Source organism: Mchenga conophoros, linkage group LG9 (assembly GCF_057382185.1).
Source record: "Mchenga conophoros isolate Kocher_MC1m ecotype Shallow Benthic linkage group LG9, M_conophoros_male_GT1.1, whole genome shotgun sequence".
In the NCBI taxonomy this organism is placed as follows: Eukaryota; Metazoa; Chordata; class Actinopteri; order Cichliformes; family Cichlidae; genus Mchenga; species Mchenga conophoros.
In genome coordinates this window covers 19,388,713-19,412,308 of record NC_140534.1, presented here as the reverse complement: position 1 = coordinate 19,412,308, position 23,596 = coordinate 19,388,713, and the positions used below count along the sequence as shown (strand labels likewise).

At 39.4% G+C, this 23,596-nt stretch overlaps 1 protein-coding gene across 2 annotated transcripts in view; it reads left to right on the top strand.

Annotated features, from left to right (window-relative positions):
* Window positions 1-23,596, top strand: part of ralylb (RALY RNA binding protein like b) — a 132,463-nt gene that overhangs the window by 50,463 nt on the left and 58,404 nt on the right. For both annotated transcript variants that reach the window (XM_085286827.1, XM_085286825.1), the window contains exon 2: window positions 130-403. In XM_085286827.1, the coding sequence (XP_085142953.1) occupies window positions 148-403 (256 nt within the window). In that variant the 5' untranslated portion in view covers window positions 130-147. The remainder of the gene's footprint in view (window positions 1-129; window positions 404-23,596) is intronic.

Here is a 23,596-nt window from a genome sequence, read left to right as displayed (position 1 = left end):
CTATCTGTGTCATTATGTTATGTTAAAAAAAATAATATTAAACACTTCCTTTGGAGCAGAATTAGCTGGAGTTGGCCTGCCCGTCCTCTAAAGCTTTCCCCCTCCCCTCCCCCTCTGTCTGTGTCCCAGGAGGGCAACTGGAGGAGAATGACTGGTAAAACTCAGACCAGCAACGTGACCAACAAGAATGACCCTCGTTCCCTCAACTCCAGAGTCTTTATTGGCAACCTCAACACAGCCATCGTCAAGAAGACCGACATAGAGGTCATCTTCGCCAAGTATGGCAAGATAGTGGGTTGCTCTGTGCACAAGGGTTACGCCTTTGTACAATACATGAACGAAAGGAACGCCCGAGCAGCAGTGGCGGGGGAAAACGCCCGTATCATTGCTGGACAGCCTCTTGGTGAGTCTTTGCTTTGTTTTTGTTTTGTTCTTTTCCTCTTTGCTCTCAGGTATCTATCATTTGCTATGCAGATTTTATTAGTATGAAAGCCCAGTGAAATATAGCCTATACTGTACTTCACAAACACTTTCCTCTTGAAATACAGAGGCTTGATCTTTGCTGGAGGAATGGATTGTCTCTCTCGGGAACAAAAACTGCCTTAGGCATCTTTCAGGCTTTTAGTTTAGAGCCTCTCTTGGCTCCTAAATGCTGAAATGTCTGTGTTCGTTGTCATGCTGTTTTTGAGAAAATCCCTGCTGAATCATTTAACTGATCCACTAGTGGGTGTAAGCACAGTTTGATTTTAACATTTACTAAACATCAACTTGCAGAAAGTGTGTCAAAGTTCTTGTGACATACTACTTAGAGCGGAATGGAATTTATTATGTGGCATGGGATGCACCTCCAATATGCTGTGCAAGCACTGCTACTCTACTGTGCGTGCACTTTTTGTGTTTTATGTTGTTGTTGTTGTTGTTTGTGGATCGTGAGTGGGAAAACTTTTCATATTTGGAATTGTTTTGTTCCTGGCTGGCAGGCAAAATGTTTAAGCAATCAAAAGACGTGAGTCAAAAGTTAACTTTTTATACAAATGGAAACAAATTAGAAAAATACCGAAGAATCATTGTTATACGGTTTTGTGTGTCTTCACTCCAGAAGCAAACAAAGCTACGATTTAAGTTTCAGTGTTGAATTAAGTTTTGTCTCTGAAGGGCATTGTCTGGGGCCTTATCTTGTTAAAACATCTTTGCGAAGCCTAGGGGTGAATTGCAAAAATACAGCGGAGCACATTCCTAGACACTACTGCTATCAAACATAATTTTAAAATGATCATGACCAGATAATGCTGTGCATGCAGGCAGGCGAGCAAGAGACCTTTTGATTAAATTCTCTGCAGCAAGTTTAGTGTTTCAACTAGGGAGCCTGGGCTCTGCAGTGAGTGCAATGTGCAGGTTTTACTGAGTGTTAGTCATAATGCAATAACAGTAAAAAGAAATTAAACCTTCTTTCAGTGCTAAGGACCAAATTAACCATTTGGTCCTTAGCACATCTTAAAATTAACTAAATGCAATCTCAGATGAATTCCAAAACATGGTATATTACACTTTGTCATTATTTATATAACAAAAGTCAAACCAGATGCAGAAGCAGTTTGCAGAAAGCAAAATACATTCTTACAGCTTCCATAAGAGACTTTAAGAGACTAAGTAGCAGTCAGGTGCTGCTAATCAATGCACTTGATAATTACATCAGGAAGTGTGAGCACCTTATAAATGCAGACGTTTTAGTGGTTTGCAGGTCTGGAGCATTCTAGTGTGGGTTAAAACATTACCAAGGAGGAAAGACACCAGAAACGATCTTAAAGAAAGAATCGTTGGTGCCAGTCTGGTAAGGGAAGTGTTGCAGGACAATTTCCAAACAATTAGAAATGCTTCATTCTGCAGTGAGAAAGAATACTCACATGTGGAAAACATACCAATTACCAATCTTCCAGTGAATGTACCACCCCAAGGTCAGACTGTGTAGTCCTCAGACTGCTCAATGAGCTACATCTCAGGCTCTACAGGCCTCACTTAGCATGTTAAATGCTGAAGTTTATGACAGCACAATTAGTGAAAGATGGCGAAAGTATAGCTCATTTCAGGGCTGCCAGGAGAAAACCTGTCCTACTCTTGTGTCTAGAAAGAAATTAGCAGCATGGTTTGAAAAGTTGCAGCTGAATCAACTTTCTTGATGAATATCTTTTGGACAAAGTGGTGTTTGCCAAACATGATGCTGTCCATTATGGCCAAACACCAAATACTGCATTTCAGCACAAACACATCATACTAAGTGTTAAGCACAGTAATGGAGAGGTGATGATTCGGCTTGTTTTATATACCAAAGTAATCTAGAGTCAAATGTGAGGCCATCTAACCAACAGCCAAAGTTTGTACAAAATTGGGACAAATTAACAGGACAATGATCTCTCTCCTTCACTCAGACTCAGTGCATTGTACAGCTAATAACAATGAACTAAAAATGACTAGACAGGTATGGCGTGGCTGGAAGGGTTTCCAAGAGAAAGCCTCTTCTCTGTAAAATGACATATTTGTCATTAGGCTCTTATTCCATTGCAAAGAAACACGAGGCTCCCTACGGAAAGATTGAAGAGGTACGATAATAACTGAACCCATAAAAGAACATAGATACAAAACCAAGACATGGACATAATAGTGGATAATAAGGTAGACCTACATGATCACTTTGGTTACCTTGCAGTTTTGTGTCTTTATGATGTTGTATCATAAAGACACAAAACTTTTGGTTCCACCATGATTTTTCTGTGACTATGGAGTAAAGAAGGACACAGCTTGATTGTCAGCTTGGACTTGAAAGTGATCTTTCTAATCTTTTTGAAAAGGGAACATTTAATGAAAGAAAATGCAGAGCTCATTTAAAAGTTGTCTGTTCTGCATCAACCAGACAAGTTATTGATCTGCCTCCTTTCGACACAGCTTATATCTACCAAAAGTCTGACACCGGTAGTCTGACTTGACTCTCACACCCTCCTATAAAAGTCTACTCATGTGGTTCTTTCAGCTGCTTTTCTCTTGTTAAGATGTTGAGCTGTTCATGAAAGTGTTTCCTCTTTGCCAATTATTGGATATTTCCCCTGCACGCTTAACAAATGAGATGTTCCTCCTGAAAACTGATTGTGTGATTGGAGCTTTCTAAAACAAATAATAATAATAATAATAATAATAAGATTTTTTTTTTTAATTATACTATTTCTCTATCAAGATAAAACATCAGTATCAAGCACTGATGATCTCTCGTTGACTGGTTAATGTGAGCTAATGTGTTTTTGCTCTTGAGGATGTGCATTAGTTTGATATTTATTGTTATGGATGTTACAATCAGTGAATTAGCAGGAAAAAAAACTGTTATTAAAACCATTCACGAGAAGGTTGATCAGCCGACGGAGCCAAAACCATATGTGAGCAATCCACCGAAGGCCTAATAAGAGTTAAACTGATTCATTTGTGACTTTAATGCTAGACAGGTGACTCTTTTTCATGTGTGATTGCTTGTTTTTGGTTGAGAAAACAATAATAACTAAAAGTATTTTCATTACTACAGAGTTCATTTCACACGAAGCAAGACAATCCAGCCTTCACTGCTATCACTCAGTCTGCAAGTCATGTGGCGTAAGTAAGACTGGAAGATAGATCTTTAATTGACAATTTAGACCACCCTTCTTCTCATCCTGCCAAGCTGATGCTTTTTATATTAACATGGCAGAGAAATGAATCAGCCCCGTAATGATTTTGTGATGAAGGATGACCTCCCCAAAGCATCCGGCTTCCTGTGCAAAAACATTTCATTAAAGGGTTATTACCTGCAAGTTGATTGCACGTCAGCTTCACAGGTACGCTAACATTGCTCTGTTACTAAAGGACCGGCATTCATGTGTGTTGCTGTTTGAGCCACTGTTGACAATGTCTGTTGTTATCATTGACCGCCCGCGCAAGACGAATCAACAAATCTTTGTGTGGGGGGAGAGGAATGTTTGAAAAAGCACAGTTTTGAAGTGGGAAAAGAGGTCAGTGGAATAATCACATCATACTTCGACTGCACAGCTCCACTTCAGTTGTGCAGACCCAAGGCGATGACTAATCTGTGCACTCGCTGATACACAAGTGTCAGAGGTCATAGCCTGCTGCCACCACTGCAGATGAGACTGTTACTGTATATGTGCTATATGTTTGTGTGTGTGTGTGTGTGTGTGTGTGTGTGTGTGTGTGTGTGTGTGTGTGTGTGTGTGTGTGTATAGCTAAAAAACCGCAGATGAGCAAATGCAAAAATTCTAAAATTGCAAAGCTGGCAGCACCGTCCTCCCCTCGCCTGCAGAATGAAAAATGGATGCTCCATTACTCTATCAAATATGAGTAGGAGTTCGTGAGATCGTAGCTAGGATTCTGAGCACAGCAATCATTACCAAATAATAGTACGTGTGATGCTATTTTGAGTGGAGCGCTGTATCTCTGTGCAATTCGCAGATACAAGCTTGAAGAAATTTCTCGTTTTGCAGGAGCGCAGATGTTTAATATAGCATCACATCAGACACGAAGACGCTTTCCTCTGTTCCTCTGTTGGTGAAACATTGAAAAAAAAAAGCCCCAGTACATACTAGACAGTAAAGAAACCTCCCTTGCCACAGTGTTGGCAGTATTTAAAGCAAGGATTCTTGATTTGTGGATATCAAACGTGCAACAGTGGAGCTCTAATGCCAAAATCAAAAGTAGAAAATATACAGTGCAGTGAAAAAGTGTGCGTTTCCTTCCTGATTTCCTATTCTTTGACATATTTATCATTTACCCTATTTGAAAGTAAGTGACCACCCCCAAATCATGATTTTCCACACCCAGCCTTGATTACTGCCAGACTTGTTAAATCAAGAAACCACTTAAACAGAACCTGTCTGACAAAGTAAAGCAGGCTTTAATATCACAAAAAGCCACACATCATGCCACAATCTAAAGAAACAGCTGAGAAAGAAAGTTAATGAGATCTATCGGTTTGGAAAAGGTTGCAAAGACACTTCTACGGCTTTGGGAACCACAGTGAGAGCCATTATCCACACAAGGAAAAAACTTGAAACGGGGGTGAACGTGTCCTGGTTCTACAGTTTTTTTTAAAAACAAAACCGTGTTGGAGTGGTCTGTTCATAATCAGGACTTAAATCTGATCGAGATGCTTTGGCATGACCTTAAACAGGCCGTACGTGCTGAAAAACTCTCCAGTGTGGCTGAATTAAAAATTCCTCCACACTGAGTTGAAAGATTTATTGCCAATTATCACAAATGGTTGATTGCGGTTCTTATTGCCAAGGGTGGCGCAACCAGCTATTATGTTTAGGAGGCAATCACTTTTTCACACAGGTAGGTTTGAATGATAAAAGAACAATAAATAAAATCACCATTAAAAATACAGTTTTGTATTTACTCGGTTTATCTTTTGTCTAAAATCTGTCTAAAATGTGTTTGATCATCTGAAACATTAAAGAGTGATAAATGAAAAATATGCAAAAAAGAAAAAGAAAAAAGAAAAGAAAGACATTGTTTTTCAATTTATATATATCACAGTATCCTTGATTTGTTTTGCTTTGTGTGTCTCTCTCCATGGAGCTGAAACAATTAAACCTCGCAGTTTTTACCAAGCCAGTTGCTAGCTGTGCCTTTCTTCTTCCTGGCGCTGGCAATGGTAGTGTGCTGGAACTTTAACTGAATGCAAATGAGAATGAAGAGACTAAACAAAGCAATAAATTTGTTATCAAAGACTCAGTAGCACTCAAAACAACTGCGGGAAACTTGTCAGTATTAGCAGCTCCTTTTACAAAAACACATTTCATTTGTTGAATGCGTAACAGAAATGCTGAATTGTATGAACTCGGAACACTTTTCGCTCATTTTTCTGAAAGATGCAAACTATTCTCCGCGATGACAATAAAATCCCTCGTAGGACAATCGCTCAAGTATTTAGAGTTATCTGAGGTCAGCTGCTCTACATGTACTGTAAAGTACAAATGTCTCTTCCTTTCACTTCTGGTGCCTTCCCTGCCCTCTGGCTAAAAGTTGACTGGAAGAATTTCTTGTGGCTCAGTGACATGATGATTGCTGGCATCCATGAACCTCAAATGCATCTGAGCAGTTGCCTTCCTCACCCATTGAGAGGTATCAGCTCTATCTGTATGGCCTCCCTCTTCTCTGGGCTCAGGGGGCTGCCATGGAGACGACGAACGACAGATTTTTTTTCAGCATCCCCGGAGCCTCCACATCGTTGCAGTGCCGATTTTTAATACGGCACGCTGAAAATAACCCTTACGCTACCTTAACATTAAGTGGAAGGACTCGCAAGGAGTTAACATCAAACTTGGGTCTTTGAAACTTTTCAGAGATTTCATAAAAAAGCTGATTATATAAAACTCCTTTGAAGTATTCGCATCAAATGTTTGCGATGCATATCACACTTGCCCTTTATGTGGTAAGCTGAATATCTATCATTTCTTTTTTTTCTCATCTACAGAGGTGGTTGTTTCAACCGTGTCCTGACGTGGCACGGTGAGCTTAAGTGCGTGCCTGGAAGCAGCAGACGTGTGTGATTGGCAGGTGGTGATTGAAGCCCTGATGGAAAAAGGGCAATGAAAGAATAACATCCTATATTTTTCTAAGCAAGGCCATGTATGAAGATACAAGCTGCTGTGTGAGCTGGGAGCGGAGGAGTGGAGGAGAGAGAGGTAGATAGCGGAGAGAGGGCAGGCTAACAACATCTCTGGAGAGCCTGCCTGGTAGCGAGTACACCTGATAATCTTTCTTCTGTTGACTCCTGTTTTAAGTAGCTTGACCCTCCCTGAAGAGATTCGTATTCCACCTGGAAGTTTCATGTTGAAGGTCCATCCCATTACAATATTAATGACCAAAGTGAAGGATAATGTTTGATGGATCACCAATCATACCGCCTCCAAATGGCATTGGCAAGAGTTAGGCACATAAATAATAAAGTGATTTAGATGCAAAATCCATCCTAAGCGGATTACAAAAGCAGTGGCACTGCAATCAATCGTCATTTTGGGCCAACATGATGCATAGCAAGCAGCACCGGACACAGAGAGTAAACTACAGCAGGGAGAAGAGTGAGGAGGGACAGGTAGAAGGAGAACATGCAGGGAGTAGTGCTTACAGTGGCTACAGATACACTTACTGGAGCTGTACGTTGCTTTTTTCTGGGTTTATTTTTATACTTAGAGATTAATAGACAAATACAGGTGACGTTATTTTATTTTTGATTATTAGGAGTTCGTCTACAGGGGACTTCTTTTAAAGGCATTTTACAATGTATTATTTTAATCAAGGGGCGAGACTGCTGTGAGGTCAGAACAGGACACTGGTGGCCAGTTGAAAGCTCCTGACATTAATGATAAAAAGCATCAAAACTGCCTTTAAGTTAGAATTTGTTATGTGAGTGTAGCTATGAGACACATGCAGAAACAGACCAATTAAAATCCAACATGAGGCAGATAAGCATAACAGCAACATTTGAAATATTGGCATTACATCAAATACTATGTTTTTCACAATCAATTTTACAATGCTCTCCTTCATTATGCTTGACAGAGTGCAGCGGCTAAAGTTTTAGTAGTGTTACATTCCACAGAATAAAAACTATGGAAACATGAGATTGAATTGAATTAAGAATATACCAGGCTAAATTCAAACACACTGCCATTGAATTTTGCATTATAATGCAACTGTAGTGAGACTGCATTATTTACAGGGACACAGCATTAAATGTAAGAACATAAGTAGCCTAGGTAGTGTTTTCCCTGGAAGCTGTAAGTGAAAAGTAAAACAAAACTAAACTCGCTTCAAGCTAAAAGCCAAGGAGGCCTCCACATGATAAAATTTGATGATAAACATATTTTTTTTAACCTGGGATATTGTATCTACTGTAGGGCTGAGTTTTTTAACCAGTCGCTTAAAGCATTTCTACCATCTAAGCACATTAGTGATTTCCTGCAACATGGAATGCAACTAGCGATTGCTCCAGCCATACTCAGGTGAGTCATTTGTTTATTTTGGGGTTGCACATCAACAACTGCTCGTATCTCCTCTTTGCGAGCCCTTCGTGGCCTTGTTGCACTCAATGATATATTTTTGCTTCAAGTGGTGAAACAAGTTTGTTGCTTCCACCTTTAGCAGGAGTAGTTTCCTTGTATATTTTGGAGAGTACTGTGCTGTGAGTACTTCCCTTTATCCCTTTATAGGTATTAAATCGTCATTGGAGACTGACATGCATCTGTTGTTCACATATCTCGGGGTTTGTCTCATTGTCCTGCATACTTGCTGTAGCATGATGTGATGCTTTGAAATGGCAAAGCCCTAACAGACAGCAGAAGGATTTAACTTCATATCCATTTTATTTATTTACTTTTAGAACTCTTTTGCATTGATGTTACTGGTGCAGCCACGATGAAATTAATCTAGAACCGTGAACTAGCATGAATTTGGCTCACTTTTTCTTAGCCTTATTTGTATGTTGTGTTTAATGTTAATTAGCAAACTCTACTGTGTGTTGTGTTAATAAAAAAAATAAACATGCTTAAACGCTAACCCCCCCCCCGCAAAAAAAAACAATTAGCAATTGTAAACATTAGCATGTTAGCATGTTCACTGTTAGCATTTAAGGCCATCCATGCAAGAGCTAGCATGGTTAATGTTGCTTTTTTTATTTACACTTTAGCACTCACTTATCACACAGCACATGCTTTAAAACTGATTTAATACAGTCTACACTAATCTCATGCAGTTCACCTAAATTGGATTTGTTAGATTATTGCTCATCTGTAAGCAGCCTATTCAGTATTTGGTGTCTGTCCTCCAGCATTGAAATAGCTTTTCTCTTCACTCATTGTCTAACAGAGAGATTCAAAGCTGGCATACTACAAAACAAAAATGGGGGGGGGGAAGGAAATTTAATTAACACACAAAAGTAAAACTGATTAATTTAAAACATTTCAACACTTTTACACAAAATGCATGTGACCCCTTCATTGCGCTGCATATTACAGGCTTACCACTGTAAGTGAATCCAGGAGGGATTTCTTTTTCCTTTAATATCTATCCAAACCAATCCTGTATGTTATCCACCTGGCTGCTGTAATTCTTTCCATCATTCACTATTAGCATTCAGGAGGCTCAGTCTTGCTTTGAAATTTGCATAGATAATTCCAGCTATGTCTACAATAACTGCACAGTTCACTAACTTTATTTTGAGAGCCAGGTTTAGAAGCATGAACAGTCATGAGTGAGAGGCCCTTTGGGTATTGCAGTATGCAACGAGATGGGCCAATTTCTCCTGATCCACTGGACTGAGTCTTGCCAAATCAAACCCCATAAGGCATTTCCTGTATCCTTCATCTCCTTATGTTTGCTTCTGAGGCTGTAAGAATATTCAGTTCATGTGCATGTGTTAATATGTGAGTTATGTATGTGCTTGCAGATAGAAGCCATTCATCTGTGCTTCTTTCAGTAAAATGTTTGAATTTGAATATACCCATTTAACAGACATTGCAATATCAATGTAAAATCCATTTCTATCTCTTTCCTCTCGTAGCCCCTCTTGTAGCCCCTCTCTGCCTTTCTTTTTGGTATTTTTCCTTGTCCTTGTATGTGATTAGAATGCACCGCCGTCACCTGTCTCCTCTCTCATTAATCACGCACTGAGAGACTGGACCGGACATTGAATGCGCAGTTAGGCTGACCCAACGCTTGACAAAATACCAGGTACAAAGCGTACGGGCTCACATTCATACATTCATGTGAAATCAACAGCCTGGCCAGGCTCGCGGTTTATCCAAGCTGGAATGCAGTCAAAGTATAAGAAATTTAAAGTTTGTAATCGTGCACCTAATAGGCTTCTAATAAAGCCACCCAAGAAACGAGGAAATCGCATTTCCCCCAGCTGCCAGGATCTCTTTCTATCTATTTGTTTGTCCCCCCTTCTCCATCCCTTTCCCTCGTTCATACAGACTGACAAATGCTTTAGTGGGGCATGAGCCACAGTGTGGACAAAGTGAGATGGATTACTGTGTGGATTTTGGCAGAGGAAACTGCAGCTAATTCTCTGATTAGAAATCTGGGTTCAGAAGGCAGAGAAACACTGAGCTGTGAATCAGAGTGAGAGAATGGGGCTCAGTGGGCTTCAGCAAGCTGTGAGTGAGAATTTGTGTGTGGGAAAGTGTGTGTGTGGTCCAGGCACTTATTGACATATGTACAGGTTAGAAACCAGGCTAGTTTTAACACTTCTGCTTTGACTATTGTGGTCGTATTAATTTTATTGTTAATATGGGCAAAATTATTAATTTTTACTTTTGAAGTTTCATTCTTCTTCACCAGAGATCAGCGAACCAGCTCAGATATATACATACATATATATATATATATATATATAAAAAAAAAAACACCCAGCACGCCCCTGCGGGCGGTTTATCCTTCAAGCTCGGGTCCTCTACCAGAGGCCTGGGAGCTTGAGGGTCCTGCGCAGTATCTTAGCTGTTCCCAGGACTGCGCTCTTCTGGACAGAGATCTCCGATGTTATTCCCGGGATCTGCTGGAGCCACTCGCCTAGCTTGGGAGTCACCGCACCTAGTGCTCCGATTACCACGGGGACCACCGTTACCTTCACCCTCCACATCCTCTCGAGCTCTTCTCTGAGCCCTTGGTATTTCTCCAGCTTCTCGTGTTCCTTCTTCCTGATATTGCTGTCATTCGGAACCGCTACATCGATCACTACGGCCGTCTTCTTATATATATATATATATATATATATATATATATATATATATATATATATATATACATATATATATTGCACGATTACAATATATATAGGTGGTTCGCTGAGGTGGTTCGCTGATCTCTGGTGAAGAAAATTGAAACTTCTTCCAGTGGTGGTGTGCTGACAAGTTTGGGGTTTGGGTTTTCATTCTACACCCCATTTGTTAAAGTGCTCTTTAGCAAAACAAAGAGAACTGGTACCTCAGCACAAGTAGAACGCCCACAATGAAAAATGCAGTATGTGCTCAGCTATTCGCTAATTGCAAAACTGGCAAATATAACAAAAATCCTATTTTTAAAAAAGAAGATTAAAGAAAAATTAGAAATGACATTAAAGAAACTCCTGATCCACTAGGGTTTTCTAGCACAACCACCTCTGGGGTTTACAGAGAAGGGTCTAAAAAAGAGAAAATATCCGGTGAGCGGCAGTTCTCTGGGTGAAAATACCTTGTTGATGCCAGAGGTAAAGGGATAAAGGCTGGACTGTTTTGAGCTGATAGGAAGGGAGCAGTAACAAAATTAACCACTCATTACAACCAAAGTATGCAGAAGAGCATCTCTGAAAGCACAGCACATCGAATCTTGAAGCAAAAGCTTTGGCTTAGGCTACAGTAACAGAAGACCACACTGGTTGTAGTGTGGTCCTACTTCAATATGGACCAAAAGCACTGTGCAAAAGCATTAAGAATTCTGTCCAAAGTGCTGACTAATTTAAATACATGTAAATTTTCCATACAATTTTGTTAGATAAGTATAACGTACAATGTTGAAGTTGATGGATTATGGCCAAATAATCTCACCCCAAAGGGTCGCGGCACATGGCCGCCCCTCCCTGATTCTGCCAGAGGTTTCTTCCTGTTAAAATGGAGTTTTTCCTCCCCACTGTCACCAAAGTGCTTGCTCATAGGGAGTCATATGATTGTTGGGTTTTTCTCTGTATGTATTATTGTAGGGTCTACCTCACAATATGAAGCAACTAGAGGCGACTGTTGTTGTGATTTGACGCTGTATAAATAAAATTGAATTGAAACTGAAATGAAATTTAATGATTGGTATACATTCAGTTTATATCAAGCATATTTTCCTTAATGAATAATTATTGGAAAAGCTAAACCTTTGATTTTATATATTTACATTGCATTTCTCTCAAAATTACTGCTTCATGTTTATTAAGGGTTAAAGTTAACAGAATATTGGTATTCTGTATTTATTTTTTATATATTAAGCATTTTTATGGTGATTACAAACAAAATGAGACATATGAATAAAAATGCATCATATTAATTCAGCTTTGTTGTTAGAGAAATCTACCACTTAAGAAGAAGACTGACAATAAGAGAGCAAGTGTCAACAAAGCACAAGCATTGGAGAAACACTCCAGTGACCACTGGTCACGAGAGGCTCTGAAGTATACCCCCAATGTTGACATGAGTCAGTAGAAGGCACGTCAGTGTACATTTCTATCTTAATATCTTCCAGCTGACCAACCAGCCACCTTAGATTGTGACTCTCTATATCATCCTTCTGCTGGCTGGGGTTCTTTTAAGCATGTGTACTGGTAGCAGTTAGTAAATAAACCTCTGTGAGTTAATTCTGTTCCTTACTCCACAGAAGAGTGAAGAACAGGATTAACTTCAAGCCTAACAAGCATCCTGGATGCTTTCATTAATATTGCATCCATCTGCAGAGAACAAGAGAGAGAAGACAGCAAGGGGGAGTAGCTTTGGACCGAAGAAGAAAAAAAGCACTGTTGGGTAATTGTTTCCTATGCGTAATCAAAAATGCCCGTGTGCTGTTGAATTTGGGTTCACATTTAGGGCATGCCGATGCAGACAGGATGGTCATGAATGAACGAGTCATTGGCTGAAACTGAGTGCTGGAATTTCACGTAAGAACATAACGTAATAAAATGTAATTTTATAGGATTAGATGACATGTTTAGAAGAAACGTACTAATGTAAAGAGTCTTGACTTTACCCAGATAGCTACAGGAGTTTTAGCCATGTGCAATAAAAGCTGTGTTGTATGTGGGATTAGTGTTCTTACAGATGCTCTTTTTGCGAAAGCTGAGAGATAATACCTCAATAAGGCAAGTGCGTCCTTGCAGCAGGTCTTGCTGACAGAGACCACTGCAGTGCAACCTTTCCACAGAGCATCAGCTAAACAGACGGCTTCCCATAACAGATGTGACACAGACCCCAGGAATGGAAAATCTGCCCTTTAACACTTCATAATAATTGATCCAGTCAGTCATGTCTGTTTCTTAATTCATGCCTTAATTGTCAATGTGCACCTCGGGCGGAATGACAAAAGAGTAATCCAGGCGACAAAAAGGTGACGTATTGTGTGAGTAATGGTTCACGACTTGTGATTATACATGCAGTGATAATTACTGCGACCCCGGAGGGTTTCTGTGGTCCTGTGCTCACAGGACTCTGCAGCATGACCCCGCTGACTCCCCCTGCTTAGTGCATGAATTAAAAATCACACTGACAGACTTCCTGGGGACTTCGCCCCCTGAATGAAGATGGACAGTATAAACAAAATAACATTAAAAAACAGCCCAGAACCTCACCCCGAGCAATATCTTGCTCTCTCATGTGTTTACTTCTCCTCTCACATTTCCTTATTTGACTTAGCATTCATTCTCCCTCCATCTCCTCGCTCTCTCGCCCTTCCTTATTCCTTCATCCTAATTACACTGCAAAGCTGAGGGCCCGTGACTCATGGCATCCAGTTGTTAGCGTGGAATTCTTGCTCACAGCTGGAGGACGGGACCCAGCCTTGGGCTCCACTGTCCAGTAAAGGTCACACCGAGCATGATGGCGGTTAACTACGTCAAGTTTACAGCACTCAAAGCATCGCATTGGCTGCAGCCAGGAGTAACCTCTGACACCATCCAGCCACAGTTTACAGTCAGACCGCAACCACCCAAGGTACTCGGAGCCATTGTTCAGAGCAGTGGTGCTTAACAAAATCGGCCACTTGGCCTTCTCAGACCTGAACCCTGTGCTATTTTAAGGGGCACAGCTCGAAGGATTATTGTGCAACTGAGAGAGCTCAGATTTGTTCCCAACAAAAGATTCATTCACAAACATTTGTCTAATTCAATATACAGTGATCAACCAAAACATCTGGTACTTCCGTCTGGTATTTTTGAACCCCCCCCCCCTCCTTTTTGGTGTACAGCCTTACTTATCTTTAAGCTTTAACGTCTTTTCTCCAGCTCAGCTTCTTTTCCTTTATCGGTGCGTCCTCCTTTGTGACTGGTATGGATTTAATTAAGGAAATCAGTACGGGATAATGACTTCTACCTGAACTGACCTCTTTGTTAAAAGTGTCCTGAATATTTTGCATAATCACTGTAGATTGGATTAAGACGCTGAACGGCTTCCTCGCTCACTGAAACTCATTTCGGATAAGGGGTTCAGCTCCTGGAACCAAAGACATACTCATTAATAGTTGCACACTGCTCTGAGCTTACAGGATGACCAAACGTCTCTTCCATCTGTTGAGGGGGCGGAAGCATAACACCGAGATGTTTGCGCTGTGTCTCCAAGGAAAAATTGACAAACGCTTTATACACGCGATGGGGGGCAGGGCTGTTTTCAATAGATAGCAGCTGGTTTGAAGAGCAATCCTGACCTTGACTACTCCTTGTAGCTTGTTTACACATCCTTATTAGCCTGTAGCCTTGGTGGAAATGCAAGAAGTGGTGAAGTTACAAAGATAATGACTGCATGAAAGCAGGGACAGTTTTTAAAACTGAAAGGATATGATTATGCAGTGAATGTTCATGGGCAGGTTAGAATTCATATGTAATGCATGATCAGAGCATAAGAATGACTAAAAAGCAGCAGCTCTCATGTGCAAACTTCATGTAAAATCAAGTGTCTTTGTTTTCCCATTCAAGTATGCAAACATATTTAAGTGGGCCTTGTCACAGATGGGTTTTGGACTTGAGCTGTAAAGTGTGTCACTGTTTCCTCTGTAGCCTACCTGTGTGACAGAATTATTAATGAGCTGTGTCTGTATTTATGCACCTCATCTAACAGGGGAAGATGGGCTGCTTTCATTACTTTGAGTTGTGGGAGCCATCCTGTCAAATGAAATTTGAACGCTGGCCAAGATGAGCGCTTGTTATAAGAAAAAGGGGAAATTCATCAAGTGTTAATTTGGTTTGAAATGATGGGTCAGGACAGCGTCAGCCTCAACTCCTCGTATGTCGAGTACATGAAGAACATGGAATCAGGAGTATCTGTCTAAAAAGGCACGTTGTCAGTCTGTGGTCACTGAGCACCACACTGTGGAACTCGGCAGTTATTACCGTTTGGGACTAGCATCCTTATTTATAAAGATGCAATCTCGTCTCACGCATTGATCTACAGTGTCAACTTTTCTGTATGTTTAAGGTTTTATGTCATTATTATTTTAAATGTCATCATAATCAGAGGATTTTTTTAAATGGGTCTTCAAAATTTCACTGCACTCCTGTGGCGTTGTCAGATCAGCCTGACACTGAGTCAAACATCTGCGCACGTGAAGCGTATATAGTGATAAGCCACAACATTAAAATAATTGAAAAACACTGAGAATCTTGTGAGAATGTCATCATCTGCTGGGAGACTTTGGGGACTAATTTAATGCCAATGTTACTCTAACTAGTACCACGAAACACTGCTGCAGATCAGGATCCTGTACTGTAAAGCAACTTCACTGTACCCAGGATATCTTTCCATTATCTGGCCTCTCGTATCCTACCGCTGGAAATCGGGCTAAGCCGTCACACGAAGGCAGTGGATAGGTCCACTTGTAGAAGAGTAAGAAAGGTAAAACTAAAATATTTTTTAAAACAACAACAGGAAAGTAATCACATAGGAGGAGATACGCATTAAAAGCACTGTGAATATGTGTGCTTTTTAAGCACTTTGGTCAATAGGACTGTAAAAGATAGTAATAAATTTAGTGTGCTTGATATAGATATTATATAAAATTAATGTTTAGATGTGTTTAAGACTGTATAGCTTTTAATCTTTCAGCTGCACCTCCAGTGGTGTTTAGAGGTCTCAGAAAGGTGTAGAATAAAAATAAAAACAGAATAAAAACAGAGGCTTAACCTACTTGCAATTTAAAAATAGGGTCAAGAAATACAAATAGGTTCCCTAATTTTAAATGTAGAATCATAAAATCTAAGCATGAATATTATTTCCTAATATTCATCAGGGAAAGACAAAGAAGCATTTTTAAAACGTCCTAATATCTATGTACAGGGGTCCAAGAGATCTTCTAGGAATGGCATTTGAGTCACTGGTCAGTGGGTGTTGATTTTGTACCTGTTGATCTCTAATAGAGAATATAATTTGCTCTGGAGCAGGTTGGGTCTTCAGCTTGAGTTACCATGAACCACATTTATAATACTACAAACCCAGAGTTAAACCTGGAGTTTCTACAATTCCACTTTGTAGCACAGGCCTTTGTAAGCTCCAACATGGCAAGGGATGTCCCCAAAGAGCAGCAGTCTCCTCCAGCAGCATGACACACTCTGCAAAGGACAGGCTTCAGAGCCCAAAGTAGGAAAGGTGTTGACCTTAAAACCTCCCAGATCCAATCAGATTGAATCCACAAAAGCCTGACATCCCAACCCACAGGATTTGCTGCCAGTGTCCTGTGCCAAATGCCACAGGACAGCCCCATAGGGACCATGTCCATTACCAAAAGGTCAGAACTGAGTTGGTGGCACCAGCAAGACCAGCAAAATAGTTCTGATGTTTCAGTGTGGATAGTCATTGTAAGTATACAAATACCGAGGCATGTTTTTGTTGTATGTGTCTGTGTCAATGACAAAAAACCTAAACCATATATGTAGCCTCTTTTATGTATGTAGGTTACATCATTTATACAATAAACCACCTTTTTGGTATTTATTAGCATCTATTAATATTTAGGCTAAAACTATTGTTGCACTGTATTGAAGGAGTTGTAGTCATAAAGATTAATAATGCATATCTGCTCACAGATTTGTTATCATTTGAGATGCTTACTTTGTTATTTCAATTACCAAGATAATTTCAAGTTCATTATTATAGTTATGAATTGCATTTTTAGCGTACTTTATAGTTTTTACAAGGGCTGCAGTAATGACTACTTTGTATGAGTAGCTTTTCTTGTACTTATAATCAGTTTTTCTTAGTGAGCATTTTGAGAAATTAGATTTTTGCTGCCTTTCTTTGCATCATTCAGACTTAAGATTTTGTTTTTTGTTGACCACTGGGGAAAATAAAACAGAAACAACAAAGAAAACCATTTTTATTTGCCTCAGAAATTAAATTTTGAATTAATAGGTAAAAAAAAAAAAAAAAAGGTAATCATGCCAGGCAGTCTTAACTTCAGGTCACAATTGTTGTTGTTGTCACAGTTAGACACAGAAACAAACCAAGTCACAGCACCTGTGAGTACAGTTCATTGTACTCACAGTTTGAGTCTCATTTAAACAAGCGTAAGAGTAAGAATGACTAAATAGAGTGCACCTGTGTGTAATCTAATGTCAGTACAAATACAGCTGCTCTGTGACGGCCTCAGAGGTTGTCTAAGAGAATATTGGGAGCAACAACACCATGAAGTTCAAAAAACACAGCAGACAGGTCAGGGATAAAGTTACTGAGAAATTTAAAGCAGGCTTAGGCTGCAAAAAGATTTCCCAAGCCTTGAACATCCCACGGAGCAATTATTCAGAAATGGAAGGAGTATGGCACAACTGTAAACCTACCAAGTCAAGGCCGTCCACCTAAACTCACAGGCCGAGCTGGACAAGTTGCAGAGATCTACAGCTCAGGTGGGGGAATCTGTCCATAGGACAACTATTAGTCGTGCACTGCACAAAGTTGGCCTTTATGGAAGAGCAGCAAGAAGAAAGCGTGGTCAGAGTTGATGGGAAGATGGATGGAGCCAAATACAGGGCAATATTGGAAGAAAACCTCTTGGAGTCTGCAAAAGACTTGAGACTGGGGCGGAGCTTCACCTTCCAGCAGGACAACGACCCTAAACATAAAGCCATAAAGGGCAACAATGCAATGGTTTCAAACAAAACATATCCATGTGTTAGAATGGCCCAGTCAAAGTCCAGATCTAAATCCAATCGAGAATCTGTGGCAAGATCTGAAAACTGCTGTTCACAAACGCTGTCCATCTAATCTGACTGAGTTGCAGCTGTTTTACAAAGAAGAATTTTCGTTCCACTTCTCACGTGTACACCACTTTGTGTTGGTCTTTCACGTGGAATTCCAATAAAATTGATTCATGTCTGTGGCTCTAATGTGACAAAATGTAGAAAAGGTCAAGGGGGCCGAATACTTTTGCAAGCCACTGTGTGTGTGTGTGTGTATATATATATATATATATATATATATGACTGACATTGTGTATTTGAGATGTTCTACAGTTCTATCAGGGCATTAAACTACTGAGATGTTCTCATAAATTACTGTTTTATGTCATTGGATATATTTTTATTTTCACTGTATTCAATGTTATCACTTTGATTCCATTTTTTTTTATGTATTTCTTCATTTATTTATTAACACCCGCGGCAGTTTGTGAATATGCAGTCATGTGTCACCCCATGTTTCAGTAGCTTGTAGAATCACCTTTAGCAGCAAAAACTGAAGTAATTGTTTCCTCTATGACTTTATCAGTGTCTTGTATTATTCTGGAGGAATTTTGGTCATCTGTTCTTTACATTGTTGCTTCAGTTCATCAAGGCTGGCGGGCATTTGTTTATATACAGCATTTCAATAAAGAAATCAATTCTGACTGTGGCACTGTAGATTTGCAGCTTTGCTTTGGATCCCTTTTCACCGCATGACCCAGTTTAGGCCAAATGAGCAGTTGGACAGATGGCTTCCTATTTGACTCTAGAATACTTGAGTATACAAAGGAGTTGATTGTCAGCTCAATGGCTGCAAAGCAAGCCCAAATCAACACCCCTGTACAATGACAATAACAAGCTATTCTACTGTATTCAGTTGGTTTGAGGTATTTGTGCTGATATGCTTTGTTTGGTTTTCTCCAAATGTGACACTGTGCATTGTGACCAAACATCTCCACTCTGATCTTGTTTGTCCAAAGGACATTGTTCCAGAAGTTTTGTGGTTTGTTCAGATGCAAACCTAAGCTTTAGCGAGAAACAACTGTTCCAAACAAACCAGGCTTGTTCAGGCTTTTTCTTCTTCTACTGTCATAAACTTCAACTTTTAACATGCTTCAGTTTGCAGTTTCTCTGAGCGTTGCATGGTTTGTTCTTAGGTTGAATTTGTTGGAAAGCCCACTCCTGAGGAAATTGTAGCATTGTGTTTACACACACCTGAATGCCTCAGACCAGCAAACTGCCAAAATGTCTGGTTTTATAGATGTGCTCACACTTGCTGATGATTGGTTAATCCACTGCATTTGAATAGCAGCACCTGGCCAGTCTGGTTTTTGTTGTTGTGTCATGGTAACAGTTCATCTGCTTGTACAGTAAAAATGTTTTGACAAGTGCTGTCTGGGTAATTTTTTCCAATAACAGATCTGTGACAGTATTTTATTAGCAGTGACAATGGATGTGTTAACAAGAGCATTTACAGTTAGTCTTCTGAAAAGTTACGTTCCAGACGTAGCACACCTTCATACTTTCAGTTTCAGTTTGAGTCTACAAGTCCTAGAGCTCTTCTGAAGTGTACTTGTGAAGGTCTTTTACTAAAAAGCAAACCTGACAATCTGCCATTTATCATCCTTGGGACATTAATCACTCTATTCTTTACGAGCGCCACTTTCCAACTCATGTCAAAGAATTTACAGCCTTGTTAATCTCAGCTGCAGTAGGTAGAATAAGAAATGAAGTGAAATTCACCCCCTTCTACCCGCTTTGCCCAAAATAATTCTGTAGGCAATGGTTCAGACAGTTTTGGCTCCATTACATCCAGGAGACATTATTGTCTTTGTATTGGATTTTTCTAACCCTCTCCACCCTGTGGGGTTTGCATTATCTCCACTGACTGGGTGAATATCTGTGGCGCTGATAGCGTCAGAGCCGAATTAGATTTGGCAGTCTTTAATGCTTGTATGAATACCAATTGCAACTAGTTCAACATTTGAATACTTCTTAATGTGATTCTTTGCACTCTGCTGACCCTGACAGATGGAGAGAGAGAGAGCAGGAAGCAGGAAAAAAGAGACTTAACCGAGCGAGTGAGCGAGGGAGTGAGAATAAAAGCGAAGGGATCATGCAGATTAGAGCCTAAATAAAAGCCAAATGAGGTCTTACTTGAGAAGATGTAGGCTAGATAGATGTAAATCACATGAATAGATTAATCTATGTATGATTAAATGAAGGTAGATGAGAGCATGGGTGGAACAGTTTTGCTCTATAAAAGCCTCAACTTAGCAAATAATTTAATAAAACAGGGTGTTTAAATGTGCTTCTGTTGATGACTTAAAAGATTTACTCTCACTTAATCAAGTATTAGAATCAAATTCTTTGCAAATGAAATTAAGAAAAAATGTTTGTTGTACAAAAACTGTTTGGTTTCTTCTTTATTATTTTTAGTTATTAGTTACTGTCACCAAATGCAAGATTTCTTGGATATTTGTTGTTGGTTTTGACTTGAATATTTTCTCGTCTTACATTATTTGAATTTTCTTGAATTGATTGTATTATTCTGCCATACAGTGTTTGTATTAACTTTGGCTTGTGGTTTCCTGGGATAAAATCCAAACTCTGCATAATCCTTAATACAATAGGAAATAAAAGAATGGATGACTCGTATTTGTTCATTGTTTTAGCAATGTCATAATATTTAGCTCAGAATGGATTTTCAAATGTCATTATGTGCAAACAAAGACTATTATCACTAGTAAACTGAAAGAGCAAAATATCAGGTGAAAATCTGGTCCAAGGCATGCTGGGATAGTGTCCAGCACCCAGCCTGCTGTTACCCAGATTAAGAAAAAATCAAAAGTGAGCACATAAATGAATAAATTGTATTTTTAATCCAAGAAAGGCACCAATACTGAAAGCTACAGTACAGTGCAAAAGTTTTAAGCTTCAATTTTCTCCAAAACCACTGGCTGAAATGCAGCCGAAACCATGACAGCGCCGCCTCTATGCTTTACAGATGGCTGTAGACACTGCTATTCCTCTCTGCTCGACTTTTTTGAACTAACAATTTCAAATTTGGATGAATCGCTCTATGTGACCCATTGCCACTGATTTTCAGTATTTGGCATACCTCAGCATTTTCTCCCAGTAGATGTTATAATTCTTTATTTAAAAGGGACAGTGCAGTTTAACATAGTCCAAGTATAAAACGTGAAACTGATGTACTGCACAGAAGTTTATAGCTATTGCTAATTTCCAACTATTGTCCCTTGTTGGCCTTACATTCACAATACACAGAGTTAAAACATACATTTTCATGAAACCAAAATACACCATGAGTACTGCTACAATTAACAGACAATTTAAAAACAAACAAAAAGATTAATTAAAATGACTACAGCTCTGATTTCCCTTTAACCAACCTTTAACCTTCAATGTAAAGAAACTAATATCTATAATCAGTCAGATTTCAGTTGGAAGTGTGTTCCACAGATGGCGAGCCTTTATGGAAAACACTGATTGTCCAAATTTAGATCTGCGATATGATATTTTGCAGTTGCCGTTCACCATACTCCTAGTAATGCGATTACTATCTTGTCTTTGGATGTAGGTGTCAGGGTTCCTGGGTCGGTGACCCAGTGTTTTCAGTTTTGTTCACGTTCAGTTTATTTTGCCACTTCCATGTTCTCACTTCCTGCTTTTCCTGTGTCAGCTCGTCTCGTGTCATTAGCCAGTTTATGTTCAGCTGTGTACTCACCGGTCTCTCATTATCATCCTCATCAGTCTGTGTATTTAAGCCCTCTGTTTCTACTCGTTCACTGTCGTGTCATTGATGTTATGTTGTCGTTTCCGCCTGCGTTCAGCCATTCAGCCATTCAGCCATTCAGCCAGTCCTTCAGTCCTTCAGTCATTCGTCCAGCCAGCCATTTTCTACCTCTGTTCTGTTCATCCACTCCTTATAATAAACCTTCACCAGTCTTCACCTACCTGTGAGTCCTGCGTTTGGGTTCCTTCTTCCTCTCTTCCTCGCCTCCACACAACGCCTGACAGTAGGACTCTCTGGGATCAGCCTATTAATACACTTGTAGACTCGTTTAAGTAAACACAAATGATTAATACTCTTAAAACTAAGTAAATTATATTTCTTTAAAATGTGACAATGATGCAGTCGAACAGATTTTTTATCCATTATTTTCAAAGATTGATTATATAAGGATATCACATGCTGAATTGTTGATGGTGCTGCTTGAGTCCAATGTGTCACACAATATGAAAAATGAGAAAATATCATGAAATGCATGAATAACTGAGCTGTTGAAGTGGGTATGTGATGCCAAATTAACTTAAAGCAATTTAGATTAACCTTAACTGTCGTTGATGGATCAGCTGAAGGGCCAGATGCATTACTCAGGTCCTTTGTCAGATCTTTGCCTAATTTTTACCTCTTTCTTATGACACAACTTTTGGTTTTGGTCTAACACTTGTCCTTCACAGTTTCCTCAAACACACTGTACACCATGCAGAGGTATGCCACGTTTTTGTCTACATAGCTCCTTGGAAATCACTTTGTTGGAGCAAAGAACACTATTTTATGCCTGTCACACTGTTTTTATAGATCCAACTGAGAAGAGCAAAATAATGTGTTTTTCTGACAGGCTGCTAGTAGCATAGGTCCTAAAGATACCATTTAAAATTGTTTCTTGGTGACGTTGTCTGTTATGTGTAGACACAACGCAGGTTCATGCGTTCTTTTATGCTTGAGTGATTCATAGGTAAATGTTAAGTGACTTAATGAGCATAAAAAAATTAAAATAGAAAACATTGGGGTGTTTTTTAATATTAGGTATAAAGCAGCCAACACCCAAAGACAAACTTTGAAAGTCCTTCAGAAAGCCTGGAAAATTGATTTGGCTCCTTGAAAGCAAAATATGAAGAAATGAAGGGTGGCTCTTGACTTTTGCAGTCTTGTCTTTCCCCTAATAAAGAATAAACTATATCATACTGTTCAAATGATTTGGGTCAGTAATATTGTACAAATATAGATTTCTGTTTACTTAGACTGAAATTATAGGAAAGCAGAATTTGGCCATGGTGTGTGCCCATTAACACTGAGCGCCTAAGGACATGTTACTGAAGGCAGGTTTATTTGCATGTACCATAACCAAAAATGATACACGCTCATATTTACAAAATCATCACGATTGTGTGATCATTACTTTCATTACCAGATAAAAGCTGCCTGTTGATAACACTGGTCTGATACTCAGCTAAAGAATTTCCACAAAAATCCACACACAGTACAGAAACATATATGTCATTTCTATTTTTAACATGGAAATCTGTTTTTCCTTCAAATCTCTTTGTGAGAAGCAGCCATCGCTGTTATGCTGTGTATTCTCCACTAGAGTGTGCAATTTTCCTTCTCAGGTTTGGGTTACAATCAGCACTTGAACTGGAGGGATGCTCTCGTTTAGTTGAGACATTTTGTTCTTGTTTCTGCTTCTAAAGATATAACACAATATGTAGTATAGGATCCTGTTTCCTTATACAGTGAGTTTTAAAGTATATCTCACTGCAAATAATCCTCCATTAATCCTCCCAGTATAAATCCCCTTTGAGTATGTTGGCCCTTTGAGTAAA